Source organism: Camelus bactrianus, chromosome 11, assembly GCF_048773025.1.
Source record: "Camelus bactrianus isolate YW-2024 breed Bactrian camel chromosome 11, ASM4877302v1, whole genome shotgun sequence".
NCBI lineage: Eukaryota > Metazoa > Chordata > Mammalia > Artiodactyla > Camelidae > Camelus > Camelus bactrianus.
In genome coordinates, this window is record NC_133549.1 from 48,010,663 (window position 1) to 48,027,837 (window position 17,175).

The 17,175-nt window shown below is 42.6% G+C and overlaps 1 protein-coding gene across 1 annotated transcript; it reads left to right on the forward strand.

The window, feature by feature from the left end:
- The first annotated feature begins 11,957 nt into the window (after positions 1-11,957).
- On the forward strand, positions 11,958-16,577 carry PPP1R3C (protein phosphatase 1 regulatory subunit 3C). The gene is made up of 2 exons (XM_010971224.3): positions 11,958-12,107; positions 14,127-16,577. The coding sequence occupies exons 1-2, from the start codon at positions 12,094-12,096 to the stop codon at positions 15,052-15,054; spliced, it is 942 nt and encodes a 313-aa protein (XP_010969526.2). The 5' UTR covers positions 11,958-12,093; the 3' UTR covers positions 15,055-16,577.
- Positions 16,578-17,175: the final 598 nt, after the last annotated feature.

The window sequence follows — 17,175 nt, forward strand, 5'->3', positions numbered from 1 at the left end:
AAAATAAATAAAAATAAAAAATAATAAGGCAGAAAAATGCAAAATAACGGGGGAAACATTCACAGAATTGTTAGCTAAAAGAAAGATTATAGAAAAATACATAGAGCCTGAGGAAAAAAAAAATTGGTTCTTATCTCATAGGGTTGTTATAAGGATGAAACAAGACAATTCAAGGGAGTGCTTAGCACAGGGCCTGCCATTTAATGAGTCACCAATAAATTTAATGCTTATTATTTAAGAAGCATTATTAGCTTAGGATCAAACACAAGGGTTTTGAAGTCATCCGGGCCTGGGTTCAAAGCCAATATGATGAGACTGTGGGCACTTAATTTCTCTGAGCTTCAGCGTCCTGATCTGTAAAATGGGGCGAATGACAGCCCTTCTTCATTGGGGGGTGGATTACGTGAGCTAATGCTGGTAACACAGTGCCTGAAAAAGAGTATGTTCTCAGAATTGTTAGCTGTGATTACTTATCTTTTGAATGGGGCTTTGGAAGATAGGTAAGATTTGGGTGGGAGCAAGAACATTTTGGATAGAGGGTACACTGCGATTGGGAAGGTCGCTTTAGCTGGGACGTGGAAGATGCATGAAGGAAAGACGAGAGATCAATGACCAGAGCCGGGGAGTCTTGGCAGCCAGAATGAGGAGTCTGGGGTCTACTCTTAAGTCAATGAGGCCATGCAGTCACGTTAACATTCACTGTGTTAAGCATCTTGCTCGACTTCCATTGCTCTCTCATTCCTCCCAGTTCTGTGTCCTGTCTCTGCAGCCAGTCTCTCATTTCTTCATCGTGGCTTATCATTTGCCCTCTTCATGGCTGCACTTACCTCCTAACCTAACGGACTCCTTGCTTCTACTCTTGCAACTCTTCCCCTCTGTTCTCCATTCAGCCGCTGTTAGAATGATTTTTAAAGAAGCACACTTGATCACCTACCTTATCTGCTTAAAACCCCTCAATGATTTCCCAGGACATTGAGGGCAAAATCGAAAGCCTTTATCATAATTCAAAATCCTTTATGTGATCCACCCTCTCACTCACCCCTTCTATCAGTCAGCATTCTGGCAGGAAAATAGCATAAATTAAAATGGGTAATTTGATGAGTGTTTAATAAAGAGGCCCTTTACAAGGATGTGGACAGGATTGGAAGAAACTAACAAGAGACAGAGCAGTCCTCTAAGCTTTGGGAACTGCTACTCCCTCTAGATCTGAAGGACAGGTCGGGGCGGCCCTCGCAGAGTCAATGGGATAGCTCCATGGAGAGAATGGCCTGGTGGAAATTATGGCCCCAGCTACAGAGTTGACGCCAACCACAGCCATCTCAGGATGGAAGTTGAGGGAATAAATGCTTTGACGCCAACCACAGCCATCTCAGGATGGAAGTTGAGGGAATAAATGCTTTAAATTCATTCTCCTCTTATCCTCTGCTCTCTTGCCAGTGCCTCTCATTGACTAAGCCCAACTAGAAGCCAGAGGGCATGAAAGACCATTGGTGCCACCCCTGCAGGTGAGCTTCTCCAGGCACCAAGCAGGTGCAAGAGTGTGGCAACTGCACCTGGAGGGACAACTGGGAGTCTCTGTGTAGTTTTTCTGGGGAAACTGTATGTCAGATATGCTGTTCCTGTCTCCTCATGCCCACCTCTCACCTAGCCACTGCCTGCTCTTCCCTCTCCTCTCAGCCTGAGTAGCACTAACACAGGGAAGAAGGGTTTTTTTCAATTGAACTATAGTCAGTATACAATGTTATATCAATCTCTGGTGTACAGCATAATGTTTCAGTCATACACATACATACATATATACTTTTTCATATTCTTTTTCACTATAGGTTACTATAAGATATTGAAAATATACAGAAGAAACTTGTTTATCTATTTTATATATAGTTGTTAGTATCTGCTAATCTCGAACTCCCAATTTATCACTTCCTACCTGCTCCCCCCAGAAACCATAAGTTTGTTTTCTATGTCTGTGAGTCTGTTTCTGTTTTGTAAATAAGTTCATATGTGTCTTTTTTTTTTTTTGTTCAGATTCCACATATGAATGATACCATGTGGTATTTTTCTTTCTCTTTCTGGCTTACTTCACTTAGAATGACCATCTCCAGGTCCATCCATGTTGCTACAAATGGTATTGTTTTATTCTTTTTTATGGCTGAGTAGTACTCCATTGTATAAATATATCACAACTTCTTTATCCAGTCCTCTGTCGATGAACATTTAAGTTAGACTTTTATTCAAGTTTAGGGCACATCTCTGTGTCACAAGCTTTCAGAGCACCCTTTAGCTATCTTTTGATATGCATATTAAAATTTCATAATAATTAATTGTACAATTATTTGCTTAATAATAGTCTGTCTGTTAGGTTGAGAAACACAGTTGGTCTTTTTTTTCCTCACAGTATCTCTGGCCCTTAGTACAGTGGGCTCCATAGTAGAAGCCCAATAAAAATTTGTTGAATAATTAAATACTTGATCCCCACATTGTCCAGTCTTCACATTTCTCCTGGCATGTCACCGAATTTTGATTAGAATAAGTCTTGCTAATGTAAGGTGTGAGCCTGTCATCTTAATGGGTTAATAAGACCATGGGATATTTCAATAAATATCTTTGGAGTGGCTACAATGTTCTGGGCATTGATAAGTGCAAGGGATACAGAGATGGGTAACATTTGGTGCCTGTCCTCAGGAGTTCATAGTCTATCAGGGGAAACAGTAATGTAAACAAATAAAAAAAGCTATTCTAGCTGTCTAAGAAAGTTTTTTTCTCTGGAGAACAGAGCAGAGAACAAGGCTTTCTGTTTCTGTCCCTAAGGTTGGGGGAAATTTAACATTGGTCATTTGAGCTTGACCTTGAAGAATGAATAAGGTTTGGCCAAGTGAAGGGCTTCCAGGCAAAGAGAACAGCAAGAGCAAACAAGGAATGTGGCACATCAAGGCAGAGACTTACATGACCCGTGTCCTTTCCACAACTGGAACCATAGTCAGCAGAGCTCTCCAGGAGGTTTTAAATTAAATGGTGATCTTAGACAAGCAACATAGTGAGAGACAAAAGCAAGGGGGCATTGGAAGGCAGGGGAGGAAGGAGATGTTTGGAAGCCCACGAAGAACAGAACAAGTTGGACAAGAGCCAAAAGTAGCAAAGGAGAATCAAAGATGCCAAGTGGTTCCATCAACAGTAAAACAATCCCCAATGAGTTATTGCTTTAAAAAAACTCAAGCCTACATCTGTCCTTGTCCTCACGTCTGACTTGTGATCTGAAAACAAAGCTGCCATGTCCCAGGACAACATGTGCTTTTGCAGAGGCTCCTAAGCCTGGGCCATTGGGTGGTTTGGTTGGCACTGGTCTGTGGTACTTTTGAAATGCCATTTCCCCCTGACTGCCAACTTAATAGTACACTCTCTTCATTTAGGATTTTTGTCAGTAACTTCTCTCTAGGCTTATATTCTTGCCACCTGCTGATTCACCAAATTCACATTGTTTCAATGTCATCTTCTCATTTTCTCCATTGGTGCAGAATTCCGAAGCCAGCAACCATTTTTCTTAATCAATGTATCCAATTTACCAAAGGGCCAGTGTTTATGCCAGGCATTGTCCCAAGTGCTGGAGATACAGAGATGAATAAAATATTCATAAAAGATATATGAGGGTCAGGAGGCAGACAGGTCATCTGGCCTCTAGGAAAGGGGTGGCAATTTCCAGGGACAGGCAGGCATGCACAGTCTTTCATGCTCCTTAGCACGTGGCACAAATTGTGCCTAGAAGAGTACAAATCTCCCCATTTGGGCAGAGAGCTTAGCATGGTAAAGAAGCAAAGGTAACTCTTGGACACCTCCAGGTCCCATCTGCTCAGGTGGTTCCTGTGGTCAAGACAGACCCGATCCGGGCCAGTTGACCACTGTATCCCTCAAAGTACAGCTGTAAAGCATCTCTAGCAAACACCAGGTACTTCTGAAACAAACTCAGATAAATCAAGACAAGTGTCTTTCATCTCTCAGGGGTGGGTATGGAAACACCGAGATAAGTAATGGCTAGGTAATCAGTGACCTTTAGCCTACTTTGCCTGCCATCTTGGATCCAGTGGTTCAGTCTGGTTTTGTGGTGTCCTGTTGATAAAACACTATTAGCCTGTATGATTAAAAAACAGTTTCTGTGCCTGGGGTCTGGGCTGCGTTGCATGGATGACAGAGTGAGTGAGATAGGCTGAGATCACTGCTGTGAATGCCAGCAATTTGTTTGGTTTTGGCAGATTTAGATTACAGGTGGCCATTGTAGGATTTTGTGATCAGAGCTACATTTGGGGCATCTTGCTTATTTTGAGAAAGATGCATTTGCGAGGTGCAATATAGGGTGGGAAAGGCTGGTGAGAAGGCTGTTACAACAATTCAAGTGAGAGATGCTGGGTGGCAAGGGAGTGGAGAAGAGACTGTGGCTCTTGTGACGTACCCAGTAGGAAAAAGCAGGCAGGACTTGGTGACGGATTAAATACGAGAGAGGAAGAGAAGTGTCCAGCAGAGTGCTCAAGTTCAGATCCTCGTTAACAACTGTGAATGAACCAGCTAGTGACTCAGATAAGGTGTTTGCATATGAGGTCAGACCTTGGCATTGAAGTCTGACTCCATCACTTAATAGTTGCAAACCCTACTGTAGCCTCCTGCAGTCTTAATGAGTCTCAGTTTCCTCATCTATAAGATAGAATATAATAATAAGCTTGGTTTCGGAGGATTTTAATGAGGATTAAATGAAACCATGGATGTGAAGACATTTGAAAAGTTACTCACTTGTAAAATGTTATTGCTAAAATATTGCCCCTGTGATCTTTACCAATCAAATCTTGCATTTCTGTTTGTAGTTTGCAAAATTAGAACTTCTTCCAAAATCAACCATAGAGAAGACTAATTCTGTAAATAGCATCAAAACTTTGGATTTGGGGGTGGGGCAGGGTGGAAGCGATCATCTTTTGTCCTTTAAGCATTAGTCCTCTGTTTTTCATTTTAATAGCGTTTAACTAAAAAGATGCATTATATTGTAATGATATTGTAGATGGTGGTTATATCACAAAACAACCTGACAGTGTTGAATCGTAGTTTGTTCTTAATAATGTTAATTTTTCTTTTTTCTGTCATTTCTTCTGAAAGAAAAAAAAACCTCTGTCTTAATCATTAGTTGTCTGACCTCAAAAACTCTAACAATGATACCTCAATTTTGTATACAGGAAAGCAAGATCTAATACTTTTTTGCTCAATATTATCACTTTCAACTACAGGAAATATTTTTTTGTTTGTTTGTTTTTGTTTTTGATAGGAGAAGTGGGGGAATTTTGAGTGTTTTGTCTTCCTATTGGTGATCTCAAATAATTACCAATTTTACTAAGCAACTTAGAAGTTTCACAGATGTTCATTAAAAAAAATATTACTTTACTAATAGAGAGTAAACAAGGATTGGAGAAAATTGGCTTTGAAATGTGTTTTTAAAGTTGTGGCTGGCATTCTAGAGGATTAACTACACTTCAGACAAAATAGTAAAGCCCTGGTGAAGTGAGTTGACTCAGTAGGATGTGGGAAATGAATGACTCACCCTCCCCAACTTCCCCCAGCTGGAACTCTTCACCAAGTCCGAGGAGGCACGTAGCAGCTGAACAGAAATAGTTCTCTGAGAAACACAAAGCCCTGTCTTAGACCAGATCTGCCTTTTCTCTCCATGGTTCAGGGAGATAATACAGTATTCCAGTTTAGCAGAAGGGTCTAAAGAGTTTTGAACATCTATTGGAACAAGTAGTTAGGAATAGTTGCGTCCAGAGTTGGGGATGGGGTGATGCGATGTGCTTGTGTGTCTGTGTCAGCGAATGGATGGGGAGAAGAGAAATTTAATTTTGTCACATAAGAAAGGAAGTGTTGTGGTACCTTATAAATGAGGGATCTGTTTTCAGTTTGAATTCCTTCTGCCAAAGTTGCTTTAAAATTCCTCTAATAGCCACAATTGGCAGCTGAGTCCAAAAACCAGATTACAGAGCAGAATAATACCTGTCTTTAGACACATTAGCCTGGTGAGTAAGGAGTGATTAGAGAGCAGCTGCATTTCATAGGCTTTTGAGTTTGCAACAAAGAATCAGGACGCAAAGTTATAATAATGCAGGATGCTAAGATTTAGCAAAACATGGAACTGAAATTAAAGGTGGGTATCAGCCCAGACAGAGCAATGAGAACAAGCACAGAGCATCAGACCCACCAGGCATAGACAAGCCCAGTCAGCCATGCCCGGGGAGGGTCTTCTCCAGAGAGGAGGAACTGGGGTCCGAGGATGGAATTTAAGAGTATACATTCACTGGATTCAGTGATTGCCCCAATACTCCTTGTCTTTCCCCTAAGCCCTGAGTTAAAATGAAAGCTCTTCAAGTCACAAAAATTACAGTGCCCAGAGCAAGTGGAACCAGGGGTCCCCTTGTAGATTTCCTTGCGGAGGTCCCTATTTGTACATGTTGCCGTGTCATCAAAGCCCTTTCGTCCCGATCCACAGTTGCGTGAATTGAAAACAATTTCTTACATACATCCTTCCTTTCCACCTCACTCTCCCCACAAATGGGCAGCCAGTTGCCTATTTATTGAATAATCGATTCTTCTTCTCTTGTTAGGCTTACCCACCTGTATCATATATTAAACTCTTATATGTAAGCAGGTCTATTTATGGACTCTTTAATCTCACTGATCTGATTCCTCATACACTAATACCATTTTTAAAACACTCTAAATTTATAATAAATTTTAAGCTGATGGGGTTAGTATATCCTCATTATTCTTTTTCAAAATATTCCTTCTTTCTAATTTGATTTTTCTTACGTTGATGTTTCCCATGAACTTTAGTACATTTGGGGTCTTTCCTATTCATCTCCTGCACAACCCATTCCCTCTCCCATCTTCCAAAAATACTCACATTAAAGCCTTTTAAAAAGCCTTTATACAGTGGTTTAAAGTTTTCTTTGGAGGTCCTTTCTAACTAATACTTTTTTCCCCACCCTAATCCTTCAAAGAATACGGAGAAACTGCAGAAACTTGAAGAAACCTATCAATGTGAGAGAATGATTTCACCCCTATCATCAGATTATAATTGGTCTTTGCTAATTTCATTTTGTTGCACTCAGATCTCTAATTTTGATCAAGATAGTCCAGGGGATTAAAAAAATTAACATTAAAGAGTCACTGTTCTTTGACACTTCTCAATGCCCCCAGCTGGAATCCTCACCTCTAGCCCAGCTGCTTTCCTTGCAGTTACCCTGCATGTCTTGGTCTTCTTTAGCCATCCCGACCCCAGAGGCCTCTCCTTTCTCTAAAGTCTCTAAAAGCAAAGTAGCAAAGGTGCATTATGTTCGCACGACCCATTTGCCACTCAGCTAGCCTGGTATGGTTACGAGTCCTTCTTCCCAGTAGATCATTAGAGAGGTCAAGTGTATCATCCCTTTTTGTCCCCCGACTCCCCTACTTCTTCCCCTCTCTCTTCTGTACCTCACCCGAGATGTCTTGAATGTCACAGTTTGCATCTTGCACTTTCTGTAAACATTACCATTGGTAGCCGTGATCGTACATTCACAACTACACCCAGATAGTTCTCTTACAGGGATGTTTTAAAAGTTGAGCATGAGATTAAAAACTAAAAAAATCCAGGCAAGTGAAAATTATACTTGAAAATCCTTTCACTGCAAACAGAATAGCCCAGAATGTAGCCTACTCAGCAACATCCAATTTCCTCTCTTACCCTCTGGGAATATTTCCTTTGAATAGAACAGAGGGCTGCTGGTAGCCTTTCCATTGTGAGCTCATTTACTCTCATTGGTCGAATCACACAGCGGGATCCTTATCCAAATGCTCTAAGGAGGAAGCTCTGCCATATTTAAATTCTTCCCATTTTCCAAGTGTCACTTCCTCCTTGAACCTTCCATAGGTTTTCCTCAGGGAGTCCTCCCCTTTCTGAATTTCCTTGGCCTTCTACAGAGCATCTTTTTGGTCTTGGAGGGTATTGGTGTGGTGCTTGTCTTTTTCAGAGCAACTCACACACTTGAAGTGTGGACTCTAGAGGGTTTTGAAACCTGGGCCTGCCATCTACTAGCTATGTGATCTTGGACAAGTTATTAAACTTGCCTCCTCAGTTTCCTCATCCTGAAATGGTGATAATCATGATTCCAACCTCATAGGATTCTTATAAATAGTACATGAGTTAATATTTGTCAACTGCTTAAAACAGTGCCTGACCCAAAGGAAGTTTTATATGTCTTTTTGCTTTTCAAAATTACACTCCTTCACCTAATACTGATGTTCCCATCCAATGTGGCTAAAGAAGGCAGAAGGAGTTCATGTAAGAGGGGGCTTACTTTTCATGGAGACAGTGTGAACTGGCTCCTCTCTTTTCTCAAGAAGAGAAATCCCAGTTCTTTTCATCAAAATGAGCAGTTCTCAACCTCACTGTCTCTACAGGGCAGGGCTTGAAGATCAGTTATGAGATTCATCCTGTTACTACTAAGTGTGGTTTCAAAGTCCTGACATTTTAATATTAATAACTGTAAAGTTGAATAGTGAAGCATTTTCTTGATTGGGCAGTGGGAAAAAAAAAAGGCAAGGTTGGAGAAAATGAGTTGGCAACCTGGGACACCCCCCCCCCCGCCCACCAAGCCCCAAGGGTGTTTCTCCCACCAGGGCATATCTGTAATGTGTTGGGCGGATGCTGGAAGAGACCCACTTGTGAAAGCCACACAATTATCAGCCCCTTGCTGAGTAGCACTTTAAAATGTTCCCTGGGTATTTCATGAGTTTAAATTTGGTTTTCTGTAATAAAAATTGTAGCATCCTCAAGGTTAAGGGGCTGTAGTTTATGAGTCCTTGGAACCCCTGGCATGGCTGGAAACACTGCACAGATCAAGAAGCCCTCCTCGAGAAATTTATTGCTAACATGGGTGGGACAAAGCAGTGTTTGGATGCTGTTAAACCACAGTTGGAGAAAACCTACAAATAATAATAAAACTCCCCAGAACTCCTAATCCATCATGTCTTCATTGATGCAACTCCTGACTAAGAACACTGAATCCATTCCAGTCCCTCTCATCCCATAATAAAGGGCAATAAAAGCCAGGAAGGAGATCGAAATGAGAGGCCAGATTCTGCTAGGTGAAATATGTCAGCTGAAGAAAGACAAATACTATGTGATCTCACTTATATGTGGAATCTAAAAAAGCTGAACTCGTAGAAACAGAGTAGAATGGTGGTGGGAGTGGGGAGGCTGGGATGGGGAGAGGAATGGGATGTGTTGGTTAAGGAGTACAGACTTTCAGGGATCCAATGCACCACAGGGTTAATAGTACTGTATTATGCCCTTGGAATTGCCGAGAGAGTTTAAGTGTTCTCACCACAAAAAGGACATGATAAACATGATGGAGGCTTTAGCTAGCACTATGGTGATAATCATTTTGCAGTATATAAGTGTATCAAGTCAATACCTTGTACACGTCAAACTTACATAATGTTATTATGTCAATTACGTCTCAATAAATCTGGGGGGTAAAGTGGGAGGCCTGGATCATCCAGTTTAGAAGTTTATTGAGCACTGACTCTTTGGAGAGAACCCTGCTTCCCTGATTTCTATTTTAAGAAGTTTGGAGAGGCGGTGTTTAAGGTATTAGTCAGCACCAGGGGGCAGAAGAGAAAGTAGCTTGCATGGAAAGAAGTCCAAACACAAAAGGACTGTGTGAGTAAATGGTGAAAGCATGTAAAAGCATGTGAAAGCCTCCAACACAGTTCCTGGCACCTAGCAGGTAGGCTGTACATGTTAGTTGAATCTGAAAGTCTTAAGTCATTAAAAGATGATTGCTCAATTACAGAAGTTCACGTTCATTGTAGAAAAATTTTAAAAAATACAGAGAAGCAAAATGGCAAAGAAAACTTTAATTACTCATAATTTCACCATCCAAAACTAAGCACTGTTAACATTGTAGTAGAGCATATTTCATTTTTGATGTATGCACATCTTACTCCTAAAATGGAATCACAATACATTTTTCTTATTTTATGATTTTATTTTAAATCAGTCATATCCACTTTTTAGCTCAACAAAGGATCATGAGTAGGGGAAAAAACCTCAACCCAGTGTCTGAGTTTTGGCTCTGCTCTAGCCAGTCCCTGGCAAGCAGTTCAGCTTCTCTGAGCTTTAGATTTCTCATCTGTGAAATAAAGACTCTGAAGCCAGGGTAGGAAGTGTAATAGAGTGAAAACTAAAAATGAAGGAAAGAGCACGGACTTGAGGACCACCATGGGTTGAACACCTGCTGGACACTACACTGTTTTCTCATCTGCACAATCTCATTTAATCCTCCAAACAACTTCACTCTCTCCACTTTACAGGTGAGAGAATTGAGGCTAGAACGTGCCTAAATTGGAAGGTGTCAAACACAAAGACTGCCCTTTTAGCTAGTTTCCGCTGGGCTGAGGGGCTAGTAGATCTGCTATCAGTTGGATGTTCCCTCTCAAAAATGTAGCCCAAGATTTAAGTGCATTCTCCAGTGATATTCAGCATCAGTTTTTTTTTTAAGTAAAATAACTCCACTTTAACAATTCCAAAGTTTGTCCGTGATTTAAAAGACACAGGGGGAAAAAAAAGACACAAATGAACTTATTTACAAAACAGAAACAGACCTACAGACATAGAAAACAAACTTACTGTTACCAGGGGGGAAAAGAGGTGGAAAGAGATACACTGAGAGTGTGAAATTTGCAGATACTAAATGCTTTTATATAAAATAGATGCACATAAGCTTTTTCTGAATAGCACAGGGAACTATATTCAATATCTTACCATAACCTATAATGAAAAAGAATATGAAAATGAATATATGTGTATGTATGCATGACTGAAGCATTATGTTGTACACCAGAAACTGACATAGCATTGTAAACTGACTATACTTCAATAAAAACCCAAATAAAAACAATGAAATAAAAATTTTAAAAAGGGATTTTTGTGCATTTTACACTGCACATTTTGCACATTTTAATGGACCACTGGATAACTAAGAGGGCAGAACAAGGACATGGGTTTTATAAAAATAATTTATGCTTGACTTAGAAATTTAATTTTATGGTTGTAACTGATGGTCTAAAAACTCCCAAAACTAAACAAAATTACGAAACCTCAGCGAAAGTAACTAGCTCGGGAAAGTCATGAAACTTGCAGTGCGATTATTTTAACATTTTGGTTTTCACATCACTGCCAAAGGACGTCAGAACTGAGTTGAGACCACTGGCTCTGTGGCTGACCGTCCACGTGAGCAAAAAAGGCTATTTCATTTCTGGCTTTAGTTTTCTCTTCCAGGGAGAAAAACTGAAGAAGAGACTGGAATACAAAGTGCCTTTTGGTTAAATGCCGCCTCACTGTTTTAAGGGGCTAGCAGGCTTGATTAGCAACATTTGGTAGAGAAGCAGCCTGCTTTGCAGTGCATTTGCGGCTTCACCCCAACCCCAAATAAGCAGCCAACTTCTGATTGTTCAGGCCAAGGAGAGGGAGGAGATGAGCCCGATGCACCAAGCAATGAACAAAATAATCATTTCAAATATACATATACAATTGGAACGAGCCACAACGTTCTGTGCTCCGATTTAACTGTGCGCAGAAGCCTCCAGGCACGAAAGGCATCTCCTTCCCTGCTTTCCTTCTGTGCTGGCGCCCGGCCTGGGGGAGGTTTGCCGCTTTCTCTCCTCGCCTGCACCCGCTACGTGCGCTGCGGTGCTGCCTTCACGGCCCCTCGCCCGGGGTTCGCGTTACGTGGCTCAGGCCAGCTGCCCCCGGGGGACCCCGAGCGACCCCGCGCTCCAGGAGTCCGGCACCACGGCAGTCACGTCCCCCCGCGAGGGCTCGCGCCCCAGCTGAGCGCTGGTTGGTCGCGCCGTCGGGCCCGCCGCCCAGCGATTGGTCCTAGCCGGCGGCTCACGTGGTCCGGAGCAGATAAACCGCCTCTCGGGCGCCGCACCCGCAATCGGCCTGGGCTACCGCCGAGCGGGGACCGCAGGGACCCGGGTGCGGACGTGCGCAGGCAGCGGAGTGCCGCCGCCCTCTGCCTCATGAGCTGCACCAGGTAGGTTCACTGCGGGCTCTCCGCCCTGTAGCGGAGGGAGCGCGCAGCTGCCGTGAGGCTGGGCTGCGTTTTCCTTCTGTCATCACTGCAAACGAGGACCACAGGGGAGGGCAAGTTGACTGCTGACTTGAATCTGGCACCCGGGAGGCCTCGGAGGTGTGATTTGCTCAGCGCTTCTTAGGCAGAGCTGATTTTGGTAAACAGCATCTTTTAAATCAGAAACTGTCTTAACGTGAGTCAGCTTTAGCTCTGATTCTCTCCCGGATTCCGACCGTGTCTTTTGGTCCTGCACAAGTGTCCCAAGGCAGCTTACCTCGTGGGAGCAGCACTCTCAGATTGCTGGTTAGGTAGTTAAATTTTAGGGAGAGACTATAGGAAGATGTTCGCATCCATTGGTCCTCTCTCGCTCGTCGTATGATGGTTTGTCATAGCAAAGTCATTCTCAAAATTTGAGCAAATCATTGTTTTAAACTCTCTGCCAGGACTTAAAATTCCAGGGAAATTGCCATAGCCTAAAACTGTCTTTCTATAAGTGCAAAATGTGAAAAAAACAAACAAAACCCCCAAACAAACCAAAAAACCTCACACAAAACTACTTAAATAGCTTCTCTCAATATAGCAGACTTCTCTAAAAATCCTGCCTGTTAACTATTATTAGACCCACAAACATAGCTTTCTCTTTCATTTGTTTGTTCTAAGTTTGTTAAGTCTCCCAGAAAAAAAAAAAACCCAGGGCTAATAAAGTAAATTTTCTGAGTGTTCTTTTAATATCTGTCTTATGATAGTGACCATTTGCTTATGTGTTTAGAGCTGCTGAGGAGAGTTACTAAAGCCAGATTGAGAAATGCCACATACAGTATACGCACACCTCTTATCTGAAGGCTAGGATAGGAGGAAAGTGCCCATAAGCTTGGCAATAGATACTCAGGGCCAACGGCCAGAAAAAATATTCTTCTTGATGGACACCTCTTGATTTAATATTGCTGAGCATAGTTATGTTTAAAATTTTAAATAGCTTTATTATCTTTCTGGTTATAAATATCCGTTGCCAAAACATTAGAAGATACCAAAAATGTACAAAGGCAAAAATAGATCGCTTGTCACCCCGAGATAACTGTTAACTTTTTGTTGTGTTCCCTATTAAGTCTCCCAATATTTGAATGTGTGTGTGTGTGTGTATAGCATGTATTAAAACAGCCCAATTTTCAGGTCATCAGCTTTTTCCACTTAAAAGTGGACTTGACATGAACATCTTTCTGTGTGAAATACAGATTGTGTAAAGTTTTTCTTTAAGTGCACGAACTGCCGACTTGCACTTCAGCCGGTATTTTGTGTAAAATGAGGATGAGCACGAAAATGAAATTGCAAAGATAACCCTCTGACTTCAGTCTTTCTCGCCTTTCACTCTCAAAAACGTTCCATGAGAATTTTTATTGCTATTTTTTTCTTTTCAAGTGGATGACTGTTCCAGAGAAGTGTAATCAATTCAAACCAAAATTAGTAAGGCAACCAAGAGAGCAGGTCTGGAACTGTGCTCAGCAGATCACCTGGGAAGCTTTAAGGACATACATACCTCCTTGTCCCCATCCTCAGAGGGGGCTCTAAGTCCCAGACTTTTCGTTAATTCTACATTAAAGAAAAAGGAAGAAAACCAACTCTTTAGGCCATTGTGACCAGACAAGTTTGAGAACCACTGGTCCAGAACAGAGCAAATGCTTTTAGAGCTGTGACAGAGATTATCCCATCCAAACGTTTTATTTCTCAGGTGGAGAAACTGAGACCCCCAACTGTTTTAAGCAGTTAACCCATGGTCTATAGCCAGTCAAGGGTAGAGCCAAACATAAAACACAGATCTCATCACCTAATTCTGTATTTATTCTTTTACTCCATGTGACAGCACTGCCTTGATATCTACTGTGCTGGCTATAATTTAGCCAATACAAAAATGGTACATTTTTGGGGACCAGAGGAAGTGCATCCCAGGTCCAGATGATAACCTCTCTTCCCTTTGTATTTCAGAATGATCCAGGTTTTAGATCCACGGCCTTTGACAAGTTCCGTCATGCCCGTGGATGTGGCCATGAGGCTGTGCTTGGCTCATTCGCCACCTCTGAAGAGTTTCCTGGGCCCTTATGATGACTTCCAACGAAGAAATTTCATGAACAAATTAAAGCCTCTGAAGCCGTGTCTCAACATCAAACAGGAGGCCAAATCACAGACCGACTGGAAGCCTTCACGCAACCAGGGCAAGAAGCGGGTGGTGTTCGCGGACTCCAAGGGCCTGTCCCTCACCGCCATCCACGTCTTCTCCGACCTACCAGAAGAGCCAGGCTGGGATCTCCAGTTTGACCTCCTGGACCTGAACGATATCTCCTCGGGCTTAAAGCTCCACGAGGAGAAAAATTTGATTTTAGATTTCCCTCAGCCTTCAGCCGATTACCTAAGTTTTCGGAACCGCTTCCAGAAGAACTTTGTCTGCCTGGAGAACTGCTCTTTGCAGGAGCGAACGGTGACTGGGACTGTGAAAGTGAAAAACATGAGCTTTGAGAAGAAGGTTCAGATCCGGATCACGTTCGACTCCTGGCAGAGCTACACGGACGTGGACGGCGTCTACATGAACAACGTGTACGGTGGCTCAGAGAGTGACACCTTCTCGTTTGCCATCGACTTGCCCTCTGCCATCCCAACCAAGGAGAAAATCGAGTTCTGCATCGCATACCACGCCAATGGGCAGGTCTTCTGGGACAACAACGAGGGTCAGAATTACAGGATTGTCCATGCACAGTGGAAACCCGACGGGGTGCAGACCCAGGATTGTGCATTCCACCAGGAGCCCCCCAAGACCGAGTTGGAATCCACTGTCTTTGGCAGCCCGAGGCTGGCCAGCGGGCTCTTCCCGGAATGGCAGAGCTGGGGGAGGATGGAGAACTTGGCCTCTTATCGATGAATTAAGCAACCTGGCGACGGGTCTTGACCTTCTTCCCCATGTAATTCTAGGTCTGTGTTGCTCAATAGTAGGAAGTCTTTGCTACGTTCCTTCGGTAGGTTTAGGTTTGAGCTTTTGAGACCTGGCTAGGAAGAAGATTGCCACTTGAGAATTTAGTGTGGGCGTCTATATGGATGCTGCCCAATTTTGCCATGGAGGATCAAACAACAGCCTGGAAACCCAATTTTTATGAGAGTAATACTTTGTCAGTGCCCTTGTCTCCTTCCCTCTCAATTCACTGGCTTTCACGTTGGGCAAGGAAAGGTTGAGGAGGGACAGTGGATGGTGATGGAAAGCTGTGTTAATGGTCCGAGGAATGTCTGAAACGGCTTCACAGAGGGCTCTGCAGCTCCAGCCAGAGCACGAGTGACAGGTCTGATACTTAACTGTTGATGAGAAAATGTAAGGTTACTTTGTCTTTTTAAGTTGGTTTTGCATTTTTCTCCAGGGGAAATAATTTGTAGATGGGAGAAAAAAGATCCATCCTTTGTGTTCTCATGGAGAACAACCCAAAAAAACCTTAGGGGTGTTGAGTGGTATGAGGGAATGGTGAATTATAACTCTGGAGAATCAAGGTTTTACGGGAAGCCTTTCTGTTCAAACGTGACTTATCAAAAATCCGGATTTGGGGAAAGCTTAAGCAAATCTGGCTTTGCGGTGGTAATGGGATAAGTGACCTTGTTTGTGATCAGGGAGTCATGCTTGGATTCTCAGTATAGATGCTGCCTGACCAAAAAAACCACCCCATCGTCAATGGCCAACAACTTGTAGGGACTCTGGGTCATGTCAAAGGTCACTCTTTGCAAGTGCCTCAATTAAATCAGAATATTGTAGTTGCTTAACCCAAGAATCTGAAGGATCATCTAATAACTCATGAATGTTTGGCCTCAGAAGAAGGTCCACTTTGTATACTGGCATTCCTCCTGCTATACCATTGTACCTTTAAGAGTGTTGTCGGTGTACACAACTCACATCCTTCATATTGAAGGTGACTCATTTTTCTGCCACACTTTTTCGATGTGATGTTGGAAGTGAGGACTGACACTGATTCTCAATTCAAGAATCTGGTACCTTGCACATAAAAGCAGCCATTTTTTTTTCTCTTGCCTGTATTCTTGTTATTTTAAGTCTTTCTATCAATTTTTTTGAAATCCACTTTTTTTTTTTTAAATGAATGTGAATTGTTTTGGGTATATTGTAATATACTTGTTTGGGAGAGTGCATAAATCCATTCTGTGAGATCTTAAGAGCTCAGTGTTTGCTTCTATCATTGTGCACGTCCATTGAGAGGTGTTCAGAGAATGCAGTTAACTTTAACATGTGTGACCTGCCGTGCTGGAAAAGTACTATTGGAATAACTCTGCTTAGGACAGTATTTGAGGTCTGGCTAGCACCCACAATTTTTCTACTCTAAATATTTCACTCTCCTATAAGCTATCCTCTGTGAACTTCTCACTATAAGAATAAAAGTGTTTGATACAAGATCTGAGTATGTTTTCTTTCTTAAAGCCACAGTAAAGTCAGAAACCAACTGTGATTCTCCGGTGTCTTTAAGGACAACTGAGCAAGGTTAATTTGGACCAGGAATTGGATCCACTTGAAAGTATTCACATGGTTCCAGTCTCATTAGTGAGACTTTCTACCTGCTTACCACTGGGGCTGGGGTCCAGCGGCAGTGACTTGAGCTGCTGGGACTGTCCTCTTGATTGTCCCCATCTGTGCCAACGGCTCATCACACACACTCTCCGCCTGAACAGGTTTATCTTGGGGCCACTTCTCAGCTTTGAAATGGGGGAGGGGATGGTGTGGGAGAGGCTGGAGTGGCTTCTACCTCCTGAGCTCCAGCACCTTCCTGAAGGGGCAAAGCTTGGAGCTGCGTGGAGGGGATAGAGAGTGGGCTCTGGGTGTCCATCCCTGACAGAGGGGAAGGCTCAGCTCCTTGGGGTGGGAGGCAGCAGGTCTGGAAACCAAAGTCTTATTTCAGTTCTTGCCAAAATTGCCAGAAAGGGCTGTTTCACAGTGCTAACTCAAGGGGAAGTAAATGATCAACCTATTAGGCCCAGTTATGAAGAAGAGATTTTA